Raw genomic sequence first — 22684 nt, 5'->3', positions numbered from 1 at the left:
AGAAATTGCTACTCAGTAAAAAGAGGTCTTTCCCACACTTAGAGCAGACCACAACAGAATGGATTGCCATAAATGTTCATTTTTATTACAGAAAACATTATATATATATATATACACATATATGTATATATATATATATATATATATATATATATATAAAACATGCATTATATATTAAGCAAATTGTGGGAAATTATGGCAATTAATTAGAGGTATATCATAAAGTAGTATCCATTTTGCTCCTCCCAGGACACCAAGATTGAGCTCCAAATAGCCTAATCCAATGTGAATCACTTATGTGTGTGTGTTGTTGTTGTTTGGCAGGGGCAGACAATGATTAGTTCAGATATGGAGCATAAAAATTTTCATGATAATATTAGGTTCAAAGTAGACCAAAACCTAAGCTGACCAGTCAAATTGGAGGGAAGGATCTTGTTCAGTAACTGGGAGAAAGGAGCTCTCTCTCTCTCCACCCGGATGTGAAGGCTTATAGCACCAAGTCTGCCTGGCAACTTTGTATGACCACAAAGAATAACAGCTATAGGGGCTTCCCTGGTGGCGCAGTGGTTGGGAGTCTGCCTGCCGATGCAGGGGACGCGGATTCGTGCCCCGGTCCGGAAGGATCCCACGTGGCGCGGAGCGGCTGGGCCCGTGGGCCATGGCCGCTGAGCCTGCGCGTCCAGAGCCTGTGCTCCGCAGCGGGAGAGGCCGCGGCAGCGAGAGGCCCGCGTACCGCAAAAAAAATAATAATAAAAAAGAATAACAGCTATAGCATAAAAGCATGACTATAGGTAGCAGAACAGGCATATAGAAAAAACCCGGGTCTCTGATGACATAATTGAGACTGAGACAACCACACCCTGAAGTCCAACTTACTGGATATGTTTGGCTGGCTGTAGTGATCCACTTTCCAAGCTTCCCTATCCTATTTCTGTGCTTGGGATGCTCTCTTGTCTATTGGCTTCCAGTTGGGTTTGACTAGTTAGAGACTCCAGCAGGAAATTAAAGGATAGAAAGAAAATGAAGTTTGGGGCATTCATCTCCTTGGCTTCTCCCTTTCAGGTGAGTATACTATATTCCTTTCTATATTCCTTTATCAAAGACCACACTCTAATCAGGTATACTTCTCCTATAGTTACAGTAACTTTCTATTTGAGTTATGCTAAACACTCATTCCTCTCATCTCTTCAAACTTTGCTGACTTCCCTTAACAATGCTCACAACTTGTGAAGAGCCTTTCATTAAACTCCTCTCAGTAACCAAGTTTGAGCATGGCATCTGTTTCCTACCAGGACTATGACTGATAAGCCACCTATCACTAGATTTCCAGTTACATTAGCAAGCCTATTTCCTTAATGTTTAAGCTATTTGAATCAATTTTTTATTAACCACAACAAAAACTATTGAATGCATCAAATTACCTCTAAGTTTTCTTCAAATTTATATTTTGGCAAAATAAAACAAAACAAAAATACCTGAAAAGTTTTTTTGTGAAAGTCTAAACATGATGAATAAGATGGCCTCTCATTAGCCTACCTTCTTTGATAACTAATTTATATCTTCCAAGACAAGGAGATAAAGCTAAGTGACAGTAACCATTAACTTGTTATTAGTTGATGATAAAATAAAAATGGAACCTTATTATCTATACTACTCACCTGACAGATGATTATTTAAAAATAAAACGGGTGAACATTAATCTAAGAAAAATGAAAAAGGAATTCTTTTATGTAGTCAGATAACTATGTAAGCCCTTTTTATTTATTTAATTCAATTCAACAAATATTTATTGAAACAGGCACACTTTTAGGTAGAAGATACAGCAATAAGGTAAGAAAAAAATGTCTCGGCTTTCATGAAGCTGAGGCCTACATTCTAGTGGAAGGAGGCAGAAAATAAGTAAAAAAAAAATGTCAGACTGATGCTATAAAAAATGAGCAGAGTAGGGAAACAGTCACTGATGGTTATCAAAGGAGTACTATTCTGCTTAGAGTGATCAAGGAAGACTTCTCTGATAAGGTGTCATAAGCAAAATCCTGAATGAAGTGTAGAATCAACCCATATGGATATCTACAAAAAGAATTACCAAAGCAATGTGAAAAGAAAATGCACAAGAACTGAGAAGAGCACATGCTTACTATTTTAGTTTTTAAGGGAAAGGTCTGCAAAGAGGCCTTAGAATGGTCAATGTGGCTGCAACAGAGAAAGAAAGAATGAGAATGGTAAGGGATGATGTCAGATTTAAGAGACATAAATGTACTTTGAGAAGGATGGACTAGTAAGATCTGGCACATTTTCAAAGGACTAGTCTGACTGCAAGCAAAAAATGGACTGTGAGTAACTAGTGGTGAAAGATGATGATGGTTTCAATAAAGATGGTATCAATGGGCATAGAAAGGAATAGAGTACTAAGTAGGAACTAGACATTGATTCTGGATATGTTTTGATACTAAGACAACATAATTTGCTGCCAGTATGAATTTAGTGCATGAAAAAGAAGAGTCAAAAAGAATTAACATTTTTGGTCTGAACTACTTGTTGAATGGTAATGCTAGTAACTAAGACAGAGAAGAGTAAAGGACGAAGCATTTGAAAGGAAAGTCAAAAGTAACGGTTTGGATAATTTAGATCTGTGAAGCTTATTAAACATCCAAGTGGAACTGAATTCAAAGGAGAGGTTGTAGTTGGATATACACATTTGAGAATAATGAGTATTTGCAGAATAAGGAAAACTAAGGGAATAGTAAGCTCAATTAAAGTGTAAACAGAAAAGTGAAAAGGTTTCCAGGATTAAGCACCAGGACACCACAGTCTTTAGAATTTTAGAAAGAAGAAGAGGAACTAATAGGAGAGAATTAAAGGAGGCCAAGGAGGTAGGAAGAAAGCAAAGGAAGAATGCTGTCACAAAATACAATTGAAGAAAGCATTTCAAGAAGGAAAGAATGTTAAATTAAAATGTTGCTAAGTCAAATAAGATGAAGACTTGAGAATCATAAGATTTAAGAATATGAAGGCTATTAGTGACATTGATATAAGCCTTTTGTTGTCTTTTTTTTTTTGCGGTACGCGGGCCTCTCACTGTTGTGGCCTCTCCCGCTGCGAAGCACAGGCTCCGGACGCGCAGGCTCAGTGGCCATGGCTCATGGGCCCAGCCGCTCCGCGGCATGTGGGATCCTCCTGGACCGGGGCACGAACCCGTGTCCCCTGCATCGGCAGGCAGACTCTCAACCACTGCGCCACCAGGGAAGCCCGATATAAGACATTTTAAGAGAAGCATAAGGACTAGAATGGGAATGGATCTAAGACTACACAGGATTCCAAAAATAAAGAATATTTTATTTTGAAAATCAGCTATTGTAACTCACTAAACTAAGAAAAAGATGTAGAAACATAATAATTATCTCAAATAATGCAGAAAAAGCTTTTGATGATTAAGAGTGTGAAAAGGCAAGTCACAGAGGAAGAGATATTTGTGATACATATCCAATAAGGACTCCTATCAAGGATATATACAGAATTCCCATGAATCAATAAGAAAATGACAGACAACCCAAATGAAAAAGGGTAAGTACTCTGAACAGGTATTTAGCAAAAGAGCACAACCAAAAGGAAGATAAATATATGAAAATGCTCAACTTAATTTGTCAACAGTGAAATGAAAATTAAGACATAAAGTGATCCACAGAATGGAAGACTATCTTTGCAAATCTTATATCTAATAAAGGTTTAGCATATAGACTAAAAATCTCCTACAACTCAGTAATAAAAAGAAATACCATAGTTTTCTAAAATGGTCTTTGTAATAAACATTTCTCAAAAAAGTATACAAGTAGCCAATAAGTATATGAAAAGATGCTCAACATCATTAGACATCACAGAAATGCAAATACAAAAATGATAAAACAGGGCTTCCCTGGTGGCGCAGCGGTTGAGAGTCCGCCTGCCAATGCAGGGGACACGGGTTCGTGCCCCGGTCTGGGAAGATCCCACATGCCGCGGAGCGGCTGGGCCCGTGAGCCATGGCCGTTGAGCCTGCGCGTCCAGAGCCTGTGCTCCGCAACGGGAGAGGCCACAGCAGTGAGAGGCCCGCGTAACGCAAAAAAAAAAAAAAAAAAAAAAAAGATAAAACATTTCACAGCCACTAGGGATGGCTAGAATTTTAAAAAAAACAGATAATAACAGTGGTTTCCAAGGCTGTGAAAAGATTGGAAATTTCATACACTGCTGAAGGGAATGTAAAATGATGGAAACCTTATTATTATTTTAATGTTCTTTTTATTTGATTTGAAGACTTTTCACAATATTTCTAATCTTAAACTGTTTTAAGTGTAAAAGAATTCTCACTTTAAAATTATGCTAATAAACCCTCAGTAAATTGATGAAAAGTATATTCAAGAGGTAGTTCCTGACAGCAATCTTGTCACAAAGATTGCTAACAGCAGTGTCACAAATTATTTCATAATATGTAATTCATGTAAAATATACTATAACATAAATCTTCTAAAAAATTTGTAATACTCTAGATATAGGAAAATAGTTTTCCATGATTAAAAATATAAACCAAATAGCCTTAATGAAAATCTTAATAATGTAACTGAAAAAATTATAGTGTAACTGAAAAAAAAATGCTGCCTATGATCGATCTACTTAATCTATCATTCCACAATCAACAATACTTCAAGAAAGAAAAGTACTTTTTCAAATAAAAGAGAAGGATTTCAAAATGCAGATCAATCTGAGGTTAAAAAATTATTTCCAGAAGTCCTCTAAATTTTATTTCCCAAGAGAAAAATAAGTTTATTCCTCTTAGTAGAGGTCTCACCTCTATTATTTCTCAAATAGTTCAATTTACAGAGCAGCTGAATGTCATATGAATGTTAATGTTTAACTGATAAGGAGAGATTTGGGAGCACTAGTGATGGTGATAGCTATTTCTTAAGGAGAAAAATAATACTTTATTTATAAAGTACCACTTTACTTTTTGAAGGAAATCACATGATATAACCGAACTCTTGTGAGACCATAATCAGAAACTCAGTACCCAATACCATAATAGCACAGTTGTGACTAAAGCAAAGAAGGTCATTAAAAAAACAGGGCATAAATGACACAGATAGGAAAATCAAAGCCATCCAATTTGTACTGTTTACACTGTGTATTGATCAGAAAAAAATACTACTTTAAACATTCAAATATATTAAAAGCAGGGACAAAGCAAAAACTAATGTTTCTGTTGCTATCAGATACAGAATTTTTTTTACCTTATAACTGAAAAATAAAGCAAAAGCAAAAAAGTAAATCCATTGAAACTAAAATTGATAAAATCTGTAAGAAACTTAGTTTGAATATAAATATAGCAAAGAAACAATTAGAAAAAATAATTAAGAGAAAATACTTCTAATTTGAATAAAAGTAGATAAAATAATTTTTCTTTAGTTTCTACTTTTATTCAAAATTTCTTAATTATATAGATTTCTAACACCCAATTTAGTTTAATGTCTACACATACATCTAAGTACATAATATAAAAATGTTTGTGAATTAACCAAAAACATGGCCTCTGCAATCAATGGAAAGGGAAACTATAGAAAAAAAATATAGTTAGTGATCGTCAGTGGTCCATCTGTGAAGGCTACACAATAAAACCATCAATACATTTCACTTACCTTTTCAAGTAAGTAGCCAATGACTAAAAAGCCTTTTCCACCCAGCATCTGTTCTTGCATGGCTACTGAACTTTTAAGTAGTTCAACCAGGAATGCCAAAAGAGTAGCACTGCATGTAAAGTACAGATAATTCCATTATGTAATCATCAAATATTGATCATAAACACAATGTTCCATTTCAGTACTTTATTATTCCGAAAGGTAACAATCATATTCAAACTTCATCTCTACTTTGCTGACTATTATGCAAGAATATTTCTCACAAGAATGAAAAAACTGGTTTTATCTCCTTAAAATTAAACATTATATAGACACATAACTGTGGAGTTTTTTTGTATTCCGAGGTAAAATATCAAAGTTTATTGTTACACATATATATTCCCTGCTTGAAGTAAATCTAACATAAGAAACGCACCCACAAATATTGCGCTTCTCCATAATAAAGACTTTATCACAATATTCTTTTGAAGAACATGCTATCTTAGAGAATTTAAAATACGTTCACAATATTGTTTTGGAAGAATACACCTATTTTCTAAAATAAACTTTTCATTTAGACCTGTTTTTAAAAACAACTTATATATATGTATTTAAATATCCAGAGAAATATGCAACATGTTACTTATGTCCATATATGCCCTCAGGAAAGTTTATGAGAGCAAAAAAAATAAGATGATTTATGTCATATTGCAATAAAAAGTGGCAATCAATTATACAATGTATACACAAATACATAAAAGCACGAAGATATATGCCAGACAAACATAAAGCACTTGATATGTCTGTGGAATGAAGGAAGAAACAAAAGAAAAATAAATGATTGCATTACATTAAGCTTTGATAATGTATTATTTCACAAAATTACATGAACAATTTTCAATCAGCAGCATAGATACATGATAGCATTCCTAAGAAAATATATACCCATCATTATATATGCTTACTGTAGTTTATAACAATAAATGACTCTAAGCCAGACTTTATAAGCATTAATATCCATTTACACTGCTTTATAATGTACCCCAAATTGTCTATTTACATTCACATAAATTTCTAAATATATCTTAAATGCACAAATACTCATTTCTACATGAAATTAAGAAAATTTGGTAATGAGGAAAACTTGAAAATTGTTAAGGCTCAAAAGGAATCTAAAGTTATTCTGTTTCTAATGTTACTCTAGCTCTTCAGGTTTCCATAGGATTGACAACACATTTATCTGATAATGCGGCTATTCTTGTTCAAATCAGAAATATTCTCATAAAAAGAACCAACAGCAAAACTAACATCATTATTATCGCTATAAAATTGATAGTTTAATGGATTACATGATATCAGCTACAAAAATATAGTATATATGTAAATAAACTACTTTCTTACAAGAAATTAAAATTCAATTACATTAACTGGCCCTGTATCTTTAAGCCACAAAAAAGAAAACAGTAAACTAGTATTGCAAATCAATGATATTCTTTTACTTTGTCCTAAAGTCAAAGATGGATATTTACAAGAAAAACACAACTACCAAAGAATCCCTTGAGATTTTTTTTAATGTTTCTGTAAAGAACAGCTATTAAAGCAATCTAATCCAATTTACATGAATTGTATCAATAGTCAAAGCCACTTCACAAATAATTGCTTAAGCACTGATATACATAATACATCTGCCTAAGTGTTTGAAAAGAATATAGAAAACTACTGCATAGAGATTACACAATTTCCTAATCTGTTAATGGAATTCTTACCTACACCTGAGTTAGTGATTTAGGGGGAAAGATGACTAAGACTCCTAAACATCAGCACTGCCAAAAAGAAAGACTAGAAATGCCTCACTATGGTTCCTATGGTCCATGAAAAAAATGCAAAAAAGTATTTCTTACAATAAATCACCCTCCTATATAGAACCATACAAAATTACAAAGATGCCATGGATTTTCTTATTCTTTTATGTCAAAAGGACTACTCTTTCTCAAACACCTAATGAATTAACTCAGACTTCTAAACACAGTGGAATTCCATTACAAAATCAGAAATATTAATTTTATTATTCCAAAATATTAACACAAGACTACCCATATGTTAATTTCACTTCAATTTTAACTATGACAACAATTGAAAAGTCAAATGCATTCACTAACAAAAGTATTTTTAATTTATACCTAAAACCCAATGCAATAGCAATACTACATCTTTTCAAAAAATCTTTAAAATAGGTATATTTGACATGGTGGACTTAATAGTAAATAGATGGCCATCTTCGAAGAGGTACATTTTCAAACATAATTTAACAAACTTACCAGTAACTAAAATGCATCGGATTGCTTCAGGGCTCACAATTAACTTGCAAAATTCTGTGTACTGCCATACAAAATTTCTCTCCATTCTTGCCTATTTCCAACTCCCCTAGATACAAAGGCAAATATAAAGGATACTTCAGCCCATTCCTATATCTCCTACATACCACTTTCTGTCTAGACACATCAGTTCATCTGTAGAGGATCTAAATATACAGGATAAACCAAAAAGCAAGAATCTGTGTCAGCCCAAACTAGTATACACAACACAGAACATTCTTTTGAAAAGTATAGCAATACCCAGAAACAGATTTTCACAGGAATATTTTACTTGATAGACAAAAAGTAAACTGGTTTTTACCTCATAAAGTCAAATTGCTAAACTTTTCAATAGACAGTACTATAATGTATGTTCTGTAAGTAGCAATTCCACTTCAGGAATGGTTAAGGGTTTTTAATTCTGTCTCCTTTTAAGGAAAATGACACTAATAAACTATAGGGTTATTTCTTCAAAATAATTACCATCTTCTGATTCTTTAATGAGCTTTAATTAAATTAGGAGAAATTTATTTCAAATATCACACTAGTAAAGGGCTATACCTTAAGAAAAATGAAGGAAATAATACAACAATACCTCTAACAACTTAGCATATTAATAATCTCTCCAGAGCTTTATGGTCCACATTATTAAAGAATTACCACAATAGTCTTGGCCCACAAATACCAGATAATATTTAACAACTATATATAAACATGACTCATTTTTGTTCCTAATGAAAAAATATGTACTACCTTTAGGAGCCATTAAAATTTATGTAAATATAGATTTTGACTTGATTTTAATATAACTTTATCCATTTCAACTTGTTCTTTATTTATTTTTTGAAAATAACTGATGTAGATAACTCATGTAATATGATCCCAAAACTTGTATTATCTTTGAGGAATTTTATTAAAGATGCAATATATCATAAAGATAGACTTAATTTATAACTGAAATTATTAAGATTTAATATATAACCCAAGCTCAGTTCAAAGGCGGTTCTTAGGGTAGAGGAAACTGGCTTTTCAATTTGCTTTGTACAGAAACAAAGCACCTCAGCTAGATGGGCTGTTTAAATATATTAAGAAGAATAGAATTAATAATGTAAAAATTAAAGATTTCCCCTGAAATTCAGCAACTCATACACTTACATAAGGGTGTTTTTAATCTCTTAAGAAACACTACAGGCAAAATAATTGTCAGAATAAATTCAGAAGTAGATTAAGTTCCAATAAGATTTAAGGTACCAGTAACGGGGGAAATTCTTTTGACTTTTTCATAAGGTTTCATCTCTTATGTAGCCTAATTTAGTATTGAGAAACATTGAAATCTTACAAAAGATGAATAAATATATAAAATATCTAATATAGTTTCTATGCTGTTTCTTTCACTACAAAACTCTTCCAAGATGAGAGTGATCATAGCAGGAATAAAACTGTAAAAGAAACCAACTCAAGTCCATACCCAAGAAAATTTCACACTCAACACGATTAATTTCCAGTGACACAAAAAAATCCCACAATAAGTTAGAAGAGTTAAATTTCTTCGCAGTTCAAAATTAGAAAGTTCTAAACCAAGAGCTTCTAACTCCATGTACATTTAGCAGTCACTTTTAGACCATGTATTCCTGAAGATGCTATCTCAAAAGACCACTGCCTAACTGCCTACCTAGGCAATAAACCCTGACACACAAACTGTCACATTCATCAATTCAAACATCAAGTGGAGATACATGCCGAAATAAGTAAAATACATTTATCTGCAGAGTCAAATAAGGAAAACAGTGAAATGCAGTACAGTAAAATGTGAGGACAGATGAAATACACTGGGTAGCACATGAAATCACTAAGCCTCCCTTAGCCATGAAATCTCTCCTCAGCAACTTCTCCCTTTTCTTTCAGCCTCAAAAGGAGGCAGACAGCCTCATGACTGTCATAGCTATCTAAGAGCATTCTTTAAAGGCTCTATTAAAAGTTAGGCTATCACAGTTTTTTACCTTCCTTTGTCTGCCAACAGAGTTTAATTTTATGTTTCATCAGCCTATTTTATTTCTGACAAAATATATTATAGCAAAAAAATAGACATTTGTAAAATTGTAACTGTAATATGTCAAAAGTTGTCTTATGAAGGAAACGAAATTTTAAAATGTGTACATGTAGAGGAATTCCAAACCTCTAATGACATCATTATGTGTTAGCATATAGCATTTACCAGTATTTACATAGTTTGACAACCAAATAGCCTTTTGATCATCTCTATTCATAATTCTCTATCAATAACCAATAGATATTTATTATAATGCTCCACTGTAAAAGAGATAACTCTTAAAGCCTACCCATTTTTAATTTAATTCCAGCCAACAATCACAATGCTCTAAATGCTCTAAATCACAATGCTCTAAGCCCTTATGAGAGCTTTCTGGACATGTTTCTAGTGGCAGCACCACTATCGTGTATAATCCATGGATACATGAATGATTTAGAAATTTAATGATGTAACTCCCTAATACCTAAGAAGTTCAAAGCTTCAAAGGAAAAACAGAGATAGGTTATAATGACAAACAGGTGATCTTAACTATATATGCATACTCTAATGCCCTTCAAGATCAAAACATGCACAGCAGGGAGGCCAAATAGTCCCTTCTCCTGGTGTTGGGTCTACTTTCAGCCAAGCCTCAGACTATTCTATAAAAGCAGGATTAAAAATACACCTTAGAAGTGCTGAAATTACCAAAAAAAAATAAATGAAATAAATATTAAAACAGCTAGCTAGATGAAATAATTATTTGATACTTAGGCTTCATATACATCCAGGAATTTTCTATCCTTTTCATAATTAATTTCATTTTAAAAATGATCATGTAGTAAAACCAACTTTTTTACTTCTTTTCTTTGTGTGTGTTTGTATGTGTATGTAATTCTGAGAATGTTAGATATATAGATTTGTATAACCCCACCACAATCAAGATAAGATGAGTTCCATCACACACAAAAAACTCATTTATCCTATCCCTTTATACCCTCGCAGTCACACTCTCTCAACAGCCAAAACAACCTTGGGTAACTACTTATCTCTTATATGGATATAGTTTTGACTTTTCAAGAATGTCATATAGATAGTCATACAGTATGTAATCTTCTTAATATGTTCTTCTTGACTGCAACATACTGTCTCTTGAGATTCATCTAAGTAGTTGCATACATCAAGAATCAATACTGTTCTTTTAATTGATGAATAGTATTCCCTTGAATAAATAGACTACCTAATGGGCATATGTGAGCTGTATCTAGTTTATAGCAATTATAAATGGGACTACTGTAAACATTCCCATAAAGGTTTCTGTGTGAACAGTTTTCATTCATTTCTCACAAATACAAATCCAGGAGTAGAAAGGCTGAATTAATATGGTAAGTATAGGGCCTCCCTGGTGGCGCAGTGGTTAAGAGTCCGCCTGCCGATGCAGGGGATACGGGTTCGTGCCCCGGTCTGGGAGGATCCCATATGCCGCGGAGCGGCTGGGCCCGTGAGCCATGGCCGCTGGGCCTGCGCATCCGGAGCCTGTGCTCCGCAACGGGAGAGGCCACAACAGTGAGAGGCCCACATACCGCAAAAAGAAAAAAAAAAAAAAAAATATGGTAAGTATATGTTTAACTTCATAACAAACTGCCAAACTGACAGAATGGCTGTGCCATTTGCCAGTCCCACCAGTAATAGGCTCCAGTTGCTCCTCATCCTTACCAGCACTTGTCATCATGAGTATTTTTTTTTTTTTAATTTTGGCCTTTCTACTAACTGTGTAGTTACATCTCATAGTGTTTTAAATAAATTGGTTAATGATGTTGAACATCTTTTCATGTGCAATTTTGACATCCTTATGCCTTCTTTGGTGAAGTATCTGCTCAAGTCTTTTGCACATTTTTAAAAATTGGATTTCATGCTTTCTTACTACTAGTGTTTGAGAGTTTTAAATGTAGTCTTGATATAAGTCCTTTGTCAAATAAGTGATTTTCTATCATCTTCCTCCAATCTGTAAAATGTCTTTTCATTGTTTCTTTTTCAGAGTAAAAGGTTAAATTTAACTTTGATGAAGTCAATATCAAATTTATCAATTTTTTCCTTGTATGCATCACACTTTTAAGGTCATGTCTAAAATGCCTTTGCATAGCCTAGGTTGCAGAGATTTTCTCCTATGTTTTCTTCTGAAAGTTCTGTAGTTTTATATCTTACCTCTACAGCTGATATTTGAGTTAATTTTTAATGAGGTAGAGGTTGAGGTTCATTTTAGCATACAACTATCCTTCCTCCCTTACACAGCTTTTGCACCTTTGACAAAAATCAAACAAACAAAAGTAGGAGTACCTACTTTAATTTTGGACAGAGAAGACTTTAAAGCAAGGAAAGTATCAGAGATTAAGAACAGCATTACACAATGATAAAGGAGTCAATTTTCCAAGAAGATATCAATACCTAAAGCACATATACTTAACAACAGAACATAAAATTATGTGAAGCAAAAACTGCTACAACAGTAAGGAGATATAGATGAAATCACTATCATAGCTGGAGATTTCAACATCCCTCTCTCAGAAATGGACAGCTACAGGGGTTAGAAAATCTGTTAGGACATAGTTGAACTCAACAACACCAACAAACAGCTGGAGATAATTGGCATCTATACACTACTTCACTCAACCACATTAGAATAAATGTTCTTCTCAAGCTTGCATAGACCATTCACTAAGCTAGACAACATTCTGGGCCATAAACCACATCTAACAAATTTAAAATAGTGGAAATCACACAATATCTACTCTCAGATCACAATGGAATTAGCTAGAAATCAGTAACAGAAAGACAACCGGAAAATCCCACAATGTGAACATTAAACGGTGCACTTCTAAATAACACATGGGTCAAAGAAGAAATCTCAAGAGATATTAAAAATATTTTGAATGAAATGAAAATGAAAATACAACTTATCAAAATCTGTAGAATAAAATGAAATCAATGATTACTGGGAAATTTAGAGCACTGAATGTTATGATATTGTGATTTATAATAAGAAATAAGCATTTGTTCTTGGTCCTCATTTTTGGCACAGAGGTCTTGCAGAGCTAGCTCCCTTGAAATTTCCTAAGGGATGGCAGTAATAAAAAGTGTCTTCTGTCATGTTAATGAAGTGACTTTTGGAACTCACTTAAGGATGAGAGCTAGTTGCCAACACAGCCAACCATATAATTAGGGGGTTGGAACTTTCAGTCCAGCCCACCTACCACCCACCTACCTCCAGGGAGAGAGGGGAGAAGGGCTGGAGATTGAGTTCAATCACCAACGGTCATTGATTTAATCAGTCATGTGAATGTAATGACGCCACCATTAAAAAAAAAAACACAGGGCTGGGAGAGCTTCCCAGTCTGTGAATATATGGAGGTACTAGAAGGGTGGCATACCTGCAGAGGGAATGGAAGCTCCAAGCCCTCTCCCTATACCTTGCCCTATGAATCTCTTCTATTTGGATGTTCATCTGTATCCTTCATCATCCTTTTATAATAAACTAGTAATGCAGTAAGTAAAATGTTTCCCTAAGCTCTGTGAGCTACTCTAGCAAAGTAATCGAACCCAAGGGGGTGGTGGGAACCTCTGGTTTATATCCAGTCAGTCACAAGTACCAGTAACAGGGCTTCCCTGGTGGCGCAGTGGTTGAGAGTCCGCCTGCCGATGCAGGGGACGCGGGTTCGTGCCCCGGTCCAGGAGGATCCCACATGCTGCAGAGCGGCTGGGCCCGTGAGCCATGGCCACTGAGCCTGCGTGTCCGGAGCCTGGGCTCCGCAACGGGAAAGGCCACAACAGTGAGAGGCCCATGTACGGCAAAAAAAAAAAAAAAAAAAGGAAGTACCAGTAACGACCTGGACTTGCAACTATCACCTGCAGTCCAAGGAGGTTACTGGAACCTACCATCTACAGTCAGTTGTTCAGAAGCACAGGTGATAACCTGGACTTACAACTGGCATCTAAAGTGAAGAGGGCCAGTCTTGTGAGATTGAGCCCTTAACCTGTGGGATCTGATGCTACGTCAGATTTGAGTGTCAGAATTGAGTTAAATGATAGGATACCCAGCTGTTGTCACAGAGAATCTTTGGTGGTATGGGGGGAAAGCCATGCCTCCACATATTGGAATTGGATGCTCAGACCTCTATAATGAAAAAAAAAAAAATATATATATATATATATATATAAAATCTAATAGTCATTCATCTAAATTTTCACCTTAGGAAACTAGAAAAAGAAGAGTAAATGCCATCTAAAGTAAGCAGCAAAAAGAAATAATAAGAACCAGAGTATAAATCAAAGAAACGGAAAACAGGAAATCAATAGAAAAAGTCAATGAAAACAAAAGCTGGCTCTTTAAAAAGATTAATAAAATTGATAAGCCTCTAGGCCAGACTAACAAAGAAAAAAAAGGAGAAGATGGAAATACTAATATTAGAATTGAAAGAAGAGACATAACTACATATCCCATGGAAATTAAAAGAATAATAAAGGACACTGTGAGCAATTCTATGCCCACAGATTTGGAAATCTAGGTGAAAAGAAACAGTCCTTGAAAGATATCGCCTGCCAAAAGTCACACAAGAAGAAATAGACATTTTGAATATACCTACATCTATTAAAGAAATTGAATCAATAATTAATAAGCAGAAATCACCAGGCCCAGATGGGTTCACTGGTGAATTCTACCAAACATTTACGGAAGAAATTATACCAATTCCCTACATCTCTTTCAGAGGACAGAAGCAGAGGAACTACTTTCCTAATTCATTCTATGAAGACAGCATCACTCATACCAAAACTAGACAAAGACATAATAAGTAAAGAAGACTACAGACCAATATCTCCCATGAACAAACATGTGAAAATCCTCAACAAAACATGGGCAAATTGAATCCAAACAAGACAAAAAGAATTATACTCCACAACCAAATGGGATTTATCCGAAGTATGCAAGGCTGGCTCAAGATAGCAATAGGCTAAAAAAGAAAAATCACTTTCACATCTACAGATGAAGAAAAAGCATTTGACACAATCCGACAGCCACTCATGATAAAAAACTCTCGGGAAACTAGGAACAAACGGAAACTTTCTCAACTTGATAAAGACTATCTATAAAAAACCTACAGCTAACGTCATACTTAATGATGAAAAACTCAAAGTTTTCTCACTAAGATCAGATACAAAGCAAGGATGTCCCCTCTCACCACTCCTTTTCAACATGACACTGAAAGTCCTTGGTAGTGTGATAAAATACATACAGATTGGGAAAGAAGACATAAAACTGTCTTTGGTTACAAACAGCATGACTGTCTATGTAGAAAATCTGAAATAACTGACAAGAAACTAATAATCTATTAGTTCATTCACTGCTGCTGGGAATGAAAATGGTACAGCCACTTTGGAAGACAGTTTGGGGGTTTCTTACAGAACTCAACATACTTTTACCATATAATCCAGCCAGCAATCATGCTACTCTGTATCTACCCAAAGGAGTTGAAAACTTATATCCACACAAAAACATGCACACAGATATTTATAGAAGCTTTATTCTTAATTGCCAAAACTTGGAAGCAACCAAGATGTCCTTCAGTAGGTGAATGGAAAAATAAACTGGTACATTTAGATATTAGAATATATATTATTCAGCGCTAAAAAGAAATGAGCTATCAAGCCATGAAAAGACATGGAGGCACTTTAATTGCATATTACTGAGTGAAAGGAGACAATCTGAAACAGCTGCATTCTGTATGATTTCAGCTATATGACATTCTTGAAAAGGCAAAATTATGGAGACAATAAAAAGATCAGTGGTTGCCTGGGGGCAGTGTGAAAGGGTAGAACACAAAATATATTTAGGGATGTGAACATATTTTTTATGATATTATAATGATGGATATATGGCATTATACTTTTGTCCAAACTTATAAAAAGTATGATATCAAGAGTGAACTCTTAACTATGGACTTTAAGTGATTATGATCTACTGATTTATGTTCATCCTTGTTTAAAAAATATATGATTCTGGTGAGTGATGTTGATAATAGGGGAGGATATGTATGTGTGAAGAGGGGGAGTATATGAAAAATCTATTTATTCCTTTCCATTTTATTGCAAACCTAAAACTGCTCTAAAAAATAGTCTTCAACAAAAATAAAAATTAATTTAAAAATTTAAAAATAAAAAGAATGTCAAAAGTGATAGAAAATGTGCAGAAGAGAAAGTTATGAGTTTTTATTTGGAGAAGGTTGAGTTTGAGTTTGGGTATATGAGCCTAAATAGAAAGCTGCGACAGAAAATGCTCTGGGTGTTGTCCAGCTAGGTAGTAAGACCATAAACCCAGAAACAAAATAAAATAAATAAAGGCCAGTAAAATTATAATACTAGGGACTTCCCTGCCAGTCCAGTAGTTAAGACTTCCCCTTCCAATGCAGGGGTGTGGGTTCGATCCCTGGTTGGGGAGCTAAGATCCCACATGCCTCGTGGCCAAAAAACCAAAACATAAAACAGAAGCAATATTGTACCAAATTCAATAAAGACTTTTTAAATGGTCCACATCAAAAAAAAAAAAAACTTTCAAAAAATTACCATACTAAATTAACTAGAATTTCCTGATGATGCCTTATTAATTCTTTTATTGAAGATTCCACTCACTGCATTCAGGGAAGAGAAAGGGAAGAGAGCATAAACACTTGAGAGATTTATACTCAATTCCCATCAGAAATATTCTGAGCTTCTGAGGATGAACTGTGAATATTCGGGCATATGGCAATGTTCCTCATAAATGCAAATAATACTTATTTCAGATTTAGACTGTATGAATATCATAAAAACAAAATAAATGAAGCAATTTACCTTATTATTTTCAAAAGCAACGTAAAGACATAGAAGAGTTAAAGAAATAAATGCTATTCCATGCATAAAATAACAACACCTTCAGTTACAAAGTATCATTAAAATATTTAAGGACAGAGAATGTTGATATGCAAACTAGAGGAAAATTAAGGCAACAAATTCAGTAAAGATGTGTCCATGGTTGCCCAAATTCCTGCAACTAATAATTTGTAGTTACCCTTTTGCCAAAACAATGCCTTGTTTGTTTGTTTGTTTTTGGTCAAAGATAAAGCAGAAGCCTTCCTTTATGGCAGGGAAAATGCACAGAGCAAAATTATGTGTTGAAAATTGAAACAGCACAAACTAATACAGCATTAAAAACAGATTTCACTAAATTTAAAGGAAACTTTTTATGGAGGAATTTTTGTAGAAAAGCAATCACTTATTATGAAAAACACTTTAAAATGGACTATAAAAAATAGCTTATTTGGAAAGTCAATGAATCAGAAGTCATAAGTTTACAAGAAACAAAATGTCCTTTTTTGTTGACAGCTAACAAACTCATTAAATTGTCAGATGTACCATAAACTTTATTATCAGATATCTTCTGTAAAGGATCCATGGAGTAAAAAGAACTTGGCTGACAAAGAAGAGAAAGCTATTTGAACACTATACTATAATTTCCCTATGTTTCAGGCAGAATACTGTATTTTAATTTTTATTTATGGATTTATTTGCACAGTGAATTCAATATACATTGCATTTTACTCTAGTTAAACCTCACTAAAAAAAAATTATTATTTGGTTTTCCTCCTTTAATAGAAGTAGTGGTATACATATGTCAAATATACTTTCTGTGTCTGTTTCATGTCAAAGAATACTTTCATTACTAATTTTGTAAACTTAAAAAAAAGGGCAAAATAGCAAATATGCATGTAAAGAAGTGACAGATGTACATTTTCCCGAAAAACATAAAGAAAATAAGGAGAACATGATTCTACAGATATGTATTTTTAAATGTTTAAATACTTCTGGAAACCAAACTAATAATAATTATATTCTACATATACAAACAACAACCTCCACAAGGGAGACAATCATTACAAACAAGTACTAATTTCACTTCTTTAGCCTACAAAAAGCAGTCACATTTCATTTTTTATGTCAGTTCGGTGAAAATATGTAGAAATTTTTGACATTAGCTGTATAATAGTCACTTTTCCCTGAACTAAAAATCAGAAAACACAGACAAAGGATTTTTATGTCACTTTGAAGTGTAAGGGGAAATTTGGGCTGTTAGACACTGAAATGCTGGAATTTCCAGGTAATTGTGTTGGTTTACAAATGACAGTGGTGCTAATCAGGACTTTATAATGAAAATTTAATTATTAAAAGGGCTATAAAATTCAAGATAGTTACTGGAATAACTTTGGCTAGCAAGATAGCTTTTAGGAAGAAATCTGGATTTAAGCCCACAAAACTAATTAATGAGTCATAATATTAACATTACAAGAGGATTCTTAATTATAGGATCATTGACATAAATGCTTTATGGGATTTTCTAAATTTTTTATAGCTTACATTCCATCAAGCAGTCTATCAAACAGCCTGTATTATAACTAGAAACAAAAAGAATACTTTCCTGAGAAACATATTTATGCAATTACAAGAATTAATTTAAATGATCACTTGTGGTTGACTTTTAATTTAACAAATTTATCAGAGTTAAAACAGCATTAGGGCCTCCCTGGTGGCGCAGTGGTTGAGAGTCCGCCTGCCGATGCAGGGGATACGGGTTCGTGCCCCGGTCTGGGAGGATCCCATATGCCGCGAAGCGGCTGGGCCCGTGAGCCATGGCCGCTGGGCCTGCGCATCCGGAGCCTGTGCTCCGCAACGGGAGAGGCCACAACAGTGAGAGGCCCGCATACCGCAAAAAAAAAAAAAATTAAAAAAAAAAAAAAAAAAAAAACAGCATTAAAAACACATTTTAATAATACAAAATTGCATCATATCAATGGACAATCTAATATTTACTGAGGAAATAAAGAAAACTCATTAAGTGCCTACTATGTACCAGACACTTGCTGTGATGCACAGTTTATATATTCTATCTTATTTTAATTCATACTACTATCAGATAAAGTTGGCATTACAGTATTAAAATCATTCCATAGCTTGCAAAGGTGATTCTCAGAGTTAATCATGGTAGTTCAGAGTGAGAGCTCTGGAATCAGGCTCTCAGAATTAGAATTCTGGTCCTAATCTACCACTTAAATCTCTGTGACCTTCAACAAGGTACTCAGTTTTTATCTCTCTCATCAGCAGAACAGGATAAAATGAGGTAATACGATTACAAACAGCTACTGGCACACAGTAAGTACTCAGTAAATGCCTTGTGCTACTACTACATACACTCAGATAGCCCCATCACCTAAGAACAGAGAGTACATAATAGGACACTAGGTTGAGCCTCAGTCTGACACCAAAAGAAGGCTTGAGAACTACTCTCAGTGTATTTTTAATCCTTTGATATATAAAAACCTATTTATACCTTGTGCCAGAAAACATATTTTTTTCAAAGCACATTCTTCCTAAGTCAAACAAATGAGGAAGATTTTTTTTGTTTTCTATGATCTATAGAATTTAGAAACACACACTCAAACAAAAGGGGTTTTGGGGCCAAGTCAGAGAAAGACAGGACATTTACAGTCAATGTATATTATCATCCAAATCAAAGGAAAATGAAATTTCTAATTCAATGAGTCATTCCTAAACACAAAATGCAAAAGCTATGACTATTTCAAGATTGGAGTTATACTTCTTGAAATCATTTATTAAGCACTTGTTCATATTTATACATTAAATAAATATTTACTAAATGTCTAGTGAAAAGTAATTTGTTTAATTATTGCTCTCAATGATCGCTGGACAGAATGGGAGATCGATCGACCAGTCCAATATAAAATAGTTTTAATCCCTGAGGAATGATAAAACTTCCAAACAGCTTTCATCACTTGGCAGAATTAGTCAAGATGATCATGGTGCTTGAGAATCATTATGAATAGTCTGAAATCACTATAACAACTACATATTGGCATTATTTACTTATTCAAAACAAAATTACATTAAAAATACTGTATGTGTTGCCACAAGCTACTTAACTCAGTTCAATAACATTTATTCCTTTTGTGGTTCATTTTTTGTTCGTTTGTTTCACAAAGGCTAAACTACATGTTAAAAGAAAAAGCAATAAAAAGTGTTATTCCTGGAGATTTAAATACTAATGGGGTAGCTACAAAATCCAGCTAAAGAAAAATCATCTTAAACCCTTGAAAGCTTTTTTTTTTAACTTGGTACTGACTTTGAAAGTTGAGTTAACACATTCCTCAGTTTTAAACCACTATATCTAGAAAATAGATAGATGGTTCACAATCAGTTTTCATCACTACAACTGAAATTCAAAATATAAGTCCTACTTCATAACTTAAATAAGTAATTCTCCATTATAAATAACATTATTGGTGGAACATTTCAAATATAAAGTAACACGGCCCCTATTATAACAATCAGTCTCTATGATTGATGATATATATTTTAAAATATAAAACTGTAGTATTAGAGATAATCTAGATTACCTAACCCATTGTCATCATAATAACAAAACCAGCATGTATGTCAATCTACATTTTATTGCATTTAATTTAAAAAATCCAGTGAGCTATTATTATTCTCTCTCTATATATAATATTCTATATTATTCTATTATAATGGTAGAAACTGAAACACAAAATAGTTAATAACACTCAAAGTTGTGCAAATAATAAATAGTAAACAAGGGATTTGAAGCCAAGTCTGTCTGACTTGAAAGTCCACACATATAACAACTATAACATGTAGCTTTCATGATAAAACAAAGCCACAAAATTCCTCCTGCACAAATAAAGCCTATTTTTAAAGGCTCCAGAAGATAAGATTATTCCTTCAATAAATTATTTTAATATTATGCCCCCTATATACAGTAAAACTCATCAATGATTAGAACAACGATAAAGTAGTGCCAACAGAGGTGAGGCTTATATAAACAATAAAAAGTTTCATAAACAGGGACTAATGAGTGGAGGGAAGTGTATGGAAACTAAGACGCTTTAGCTTGAAACACAAAGAATTAGCTTATTTTAGAGTTCAGCTCAATTTCTGCCAAAAGTAATCAAGAATTAGATAATATTGCAATTTGGGGCATGTATTTATTATACAAAAAGATTTTCCAGAAAAGGTACATAAAATTTTGTCCAAGATTTTTAAAGTTCAAATATTCTCATCCATCTCGAAGAGTTTAAAACTAACTAAAAATAAGATAACATATCCTATTTTAAGTTCTCATTCATATATATGAATTTAAGATATAGCCAGAAAATAAGAAATTCTATCAACCATTGCCCTAAAGCTAAGAATTTGTGTTCTTCAAGTAGAGGGGGACGTCCCGTTTAAAAATCTGCCTTTAACATTTTAAAAACTGAGACAGTATCACCACCAAAATGGTGGCCCTCAAAACTAAATCGAACAAGAGACTGAATGACTGATACACACAATTGTCCACTAAAGAGCCAACCTCAGACATCAAGGGCTTTGAAACAATTAATGAAAAAGTATTAGATAAGAATTCAAAGAAGCACATAAGTGAATCACAGGGTAGGGCTGAAATTGGGTATGTATTATTACTGAAAAGGAAAGTGGTACACTTCTTATTATATGTTTTCTATTGGCCATAAACTAAGAACACATATATCACTGAAAAAGTTAGTTATTACATGGAAAAAATAACATGAATGATATAAAAGAACTAAAAACAAACAAATCAAAATCAAAATCAGAAAGCTGATCCCTTCCACTGCCTTTTATCTCCATGATGAAATAAATACAATTTAAATATCAAAATATAATATAAACACTAAAATGAGTTTTAAAGACAGGCAATGAAAAATAACCATGTGCCTTGGATGAATGGACCAGATAACGAGTTAAACATGGTTTTATCACTAAGATTTTATCATAACTACTCATGATGATATAAATTATTATAATCATTTTAGTTAAAGCATCTCAAACTGCATAATCTTTCTAATTTATCTACACAAAGCAAAACATTATACTTCAGGTTAAAATAATTATGGACTTAATTCACATGAAATATTTAAATTACACATGGAGTTCTCTAATTGCTACTTCATCTGTAACTTCTTTTCACAGCACCTACTAGGTTTAAAATTACTGATCATAATGTATACTAGTTCACTTAGATGACAAAGAGCAAAACATTTTGAATTTAAATTAGGACTGGAATTTAAATGTTTCACTTTTCCACTAAGCTGATCTGCCTCCCAATAAAAGTATTTAAGACCTTATAACAAAGTAATATCTCAGCAGGACGTGGCCTCAAGATTCCTTTTCACTTCAAAACTCCAACCTCTACATTATCTTGATATAAAAGAAGCATGACCCATGGATGGCAGCTGACTATTGTAAAGGTACAGGTCACATTTATATTTAGATTTATACTTTACATAAAGATGGACCCAACACAGGGATAATATTATTAGCAACACTAAGACAGAATTTTGTAAATAGTTAATTTAAATAGTTAATAGGAGAAAATCATAGGTTACACTTCAATGGACTTTAAATTTTTCCCATCTTAGTTTCATTCACTAGTTTTTCTACGAATTCAAAATTGGATGATCGATAAAGAATCTCATGTATATGTGTACATACTAATGAAGCGTTCCTATATTACTATTTAG

General features: G+C 33.6%; 1 protein-coding gene across 1 annotated transcript in view; it reads right to left on the bottom strand.

Moving 5' to 3' along the window:
- The window catches only part of NBEA (neurobeachin), a 610373-nt gene that overhangs the window by 491408 nt on the left and 96281 nt on the right, over positions 1–22684 (bottom strand). The window contains exon 11 of the mRNA XM_060080316.1: positions 5667–5775. Coding sequence (XP_059936299.1) covers positions 5667–5775 — 109 coding nt within the window. The remainder of the gene's footprint in view (positions 1–5666; positions 5776–22684) is intronic.

The sequence above is a fragment of the Mesoplodon densirostris genome, chromosome 17 (genome assembly GCF_025265405.1).
Source record: "Mesoplodon densirostris isolate mMesDen1 chromosome 17, mMesDen1 primary haplotype, whole genome shotgun sequence".
Taxonomy (NCBI): Eukaryota; Metazoa; Chordata; class Mammalia; order Artiodactyla; family Ziphiidae; genus Mesoplodon; species Mesoplodon densirostris.
The sequence above is the reverse complement of the archived record's forward strand: the minus strand, read 5'-3'. Positions and strand labels throughout refer to the sequence as shown.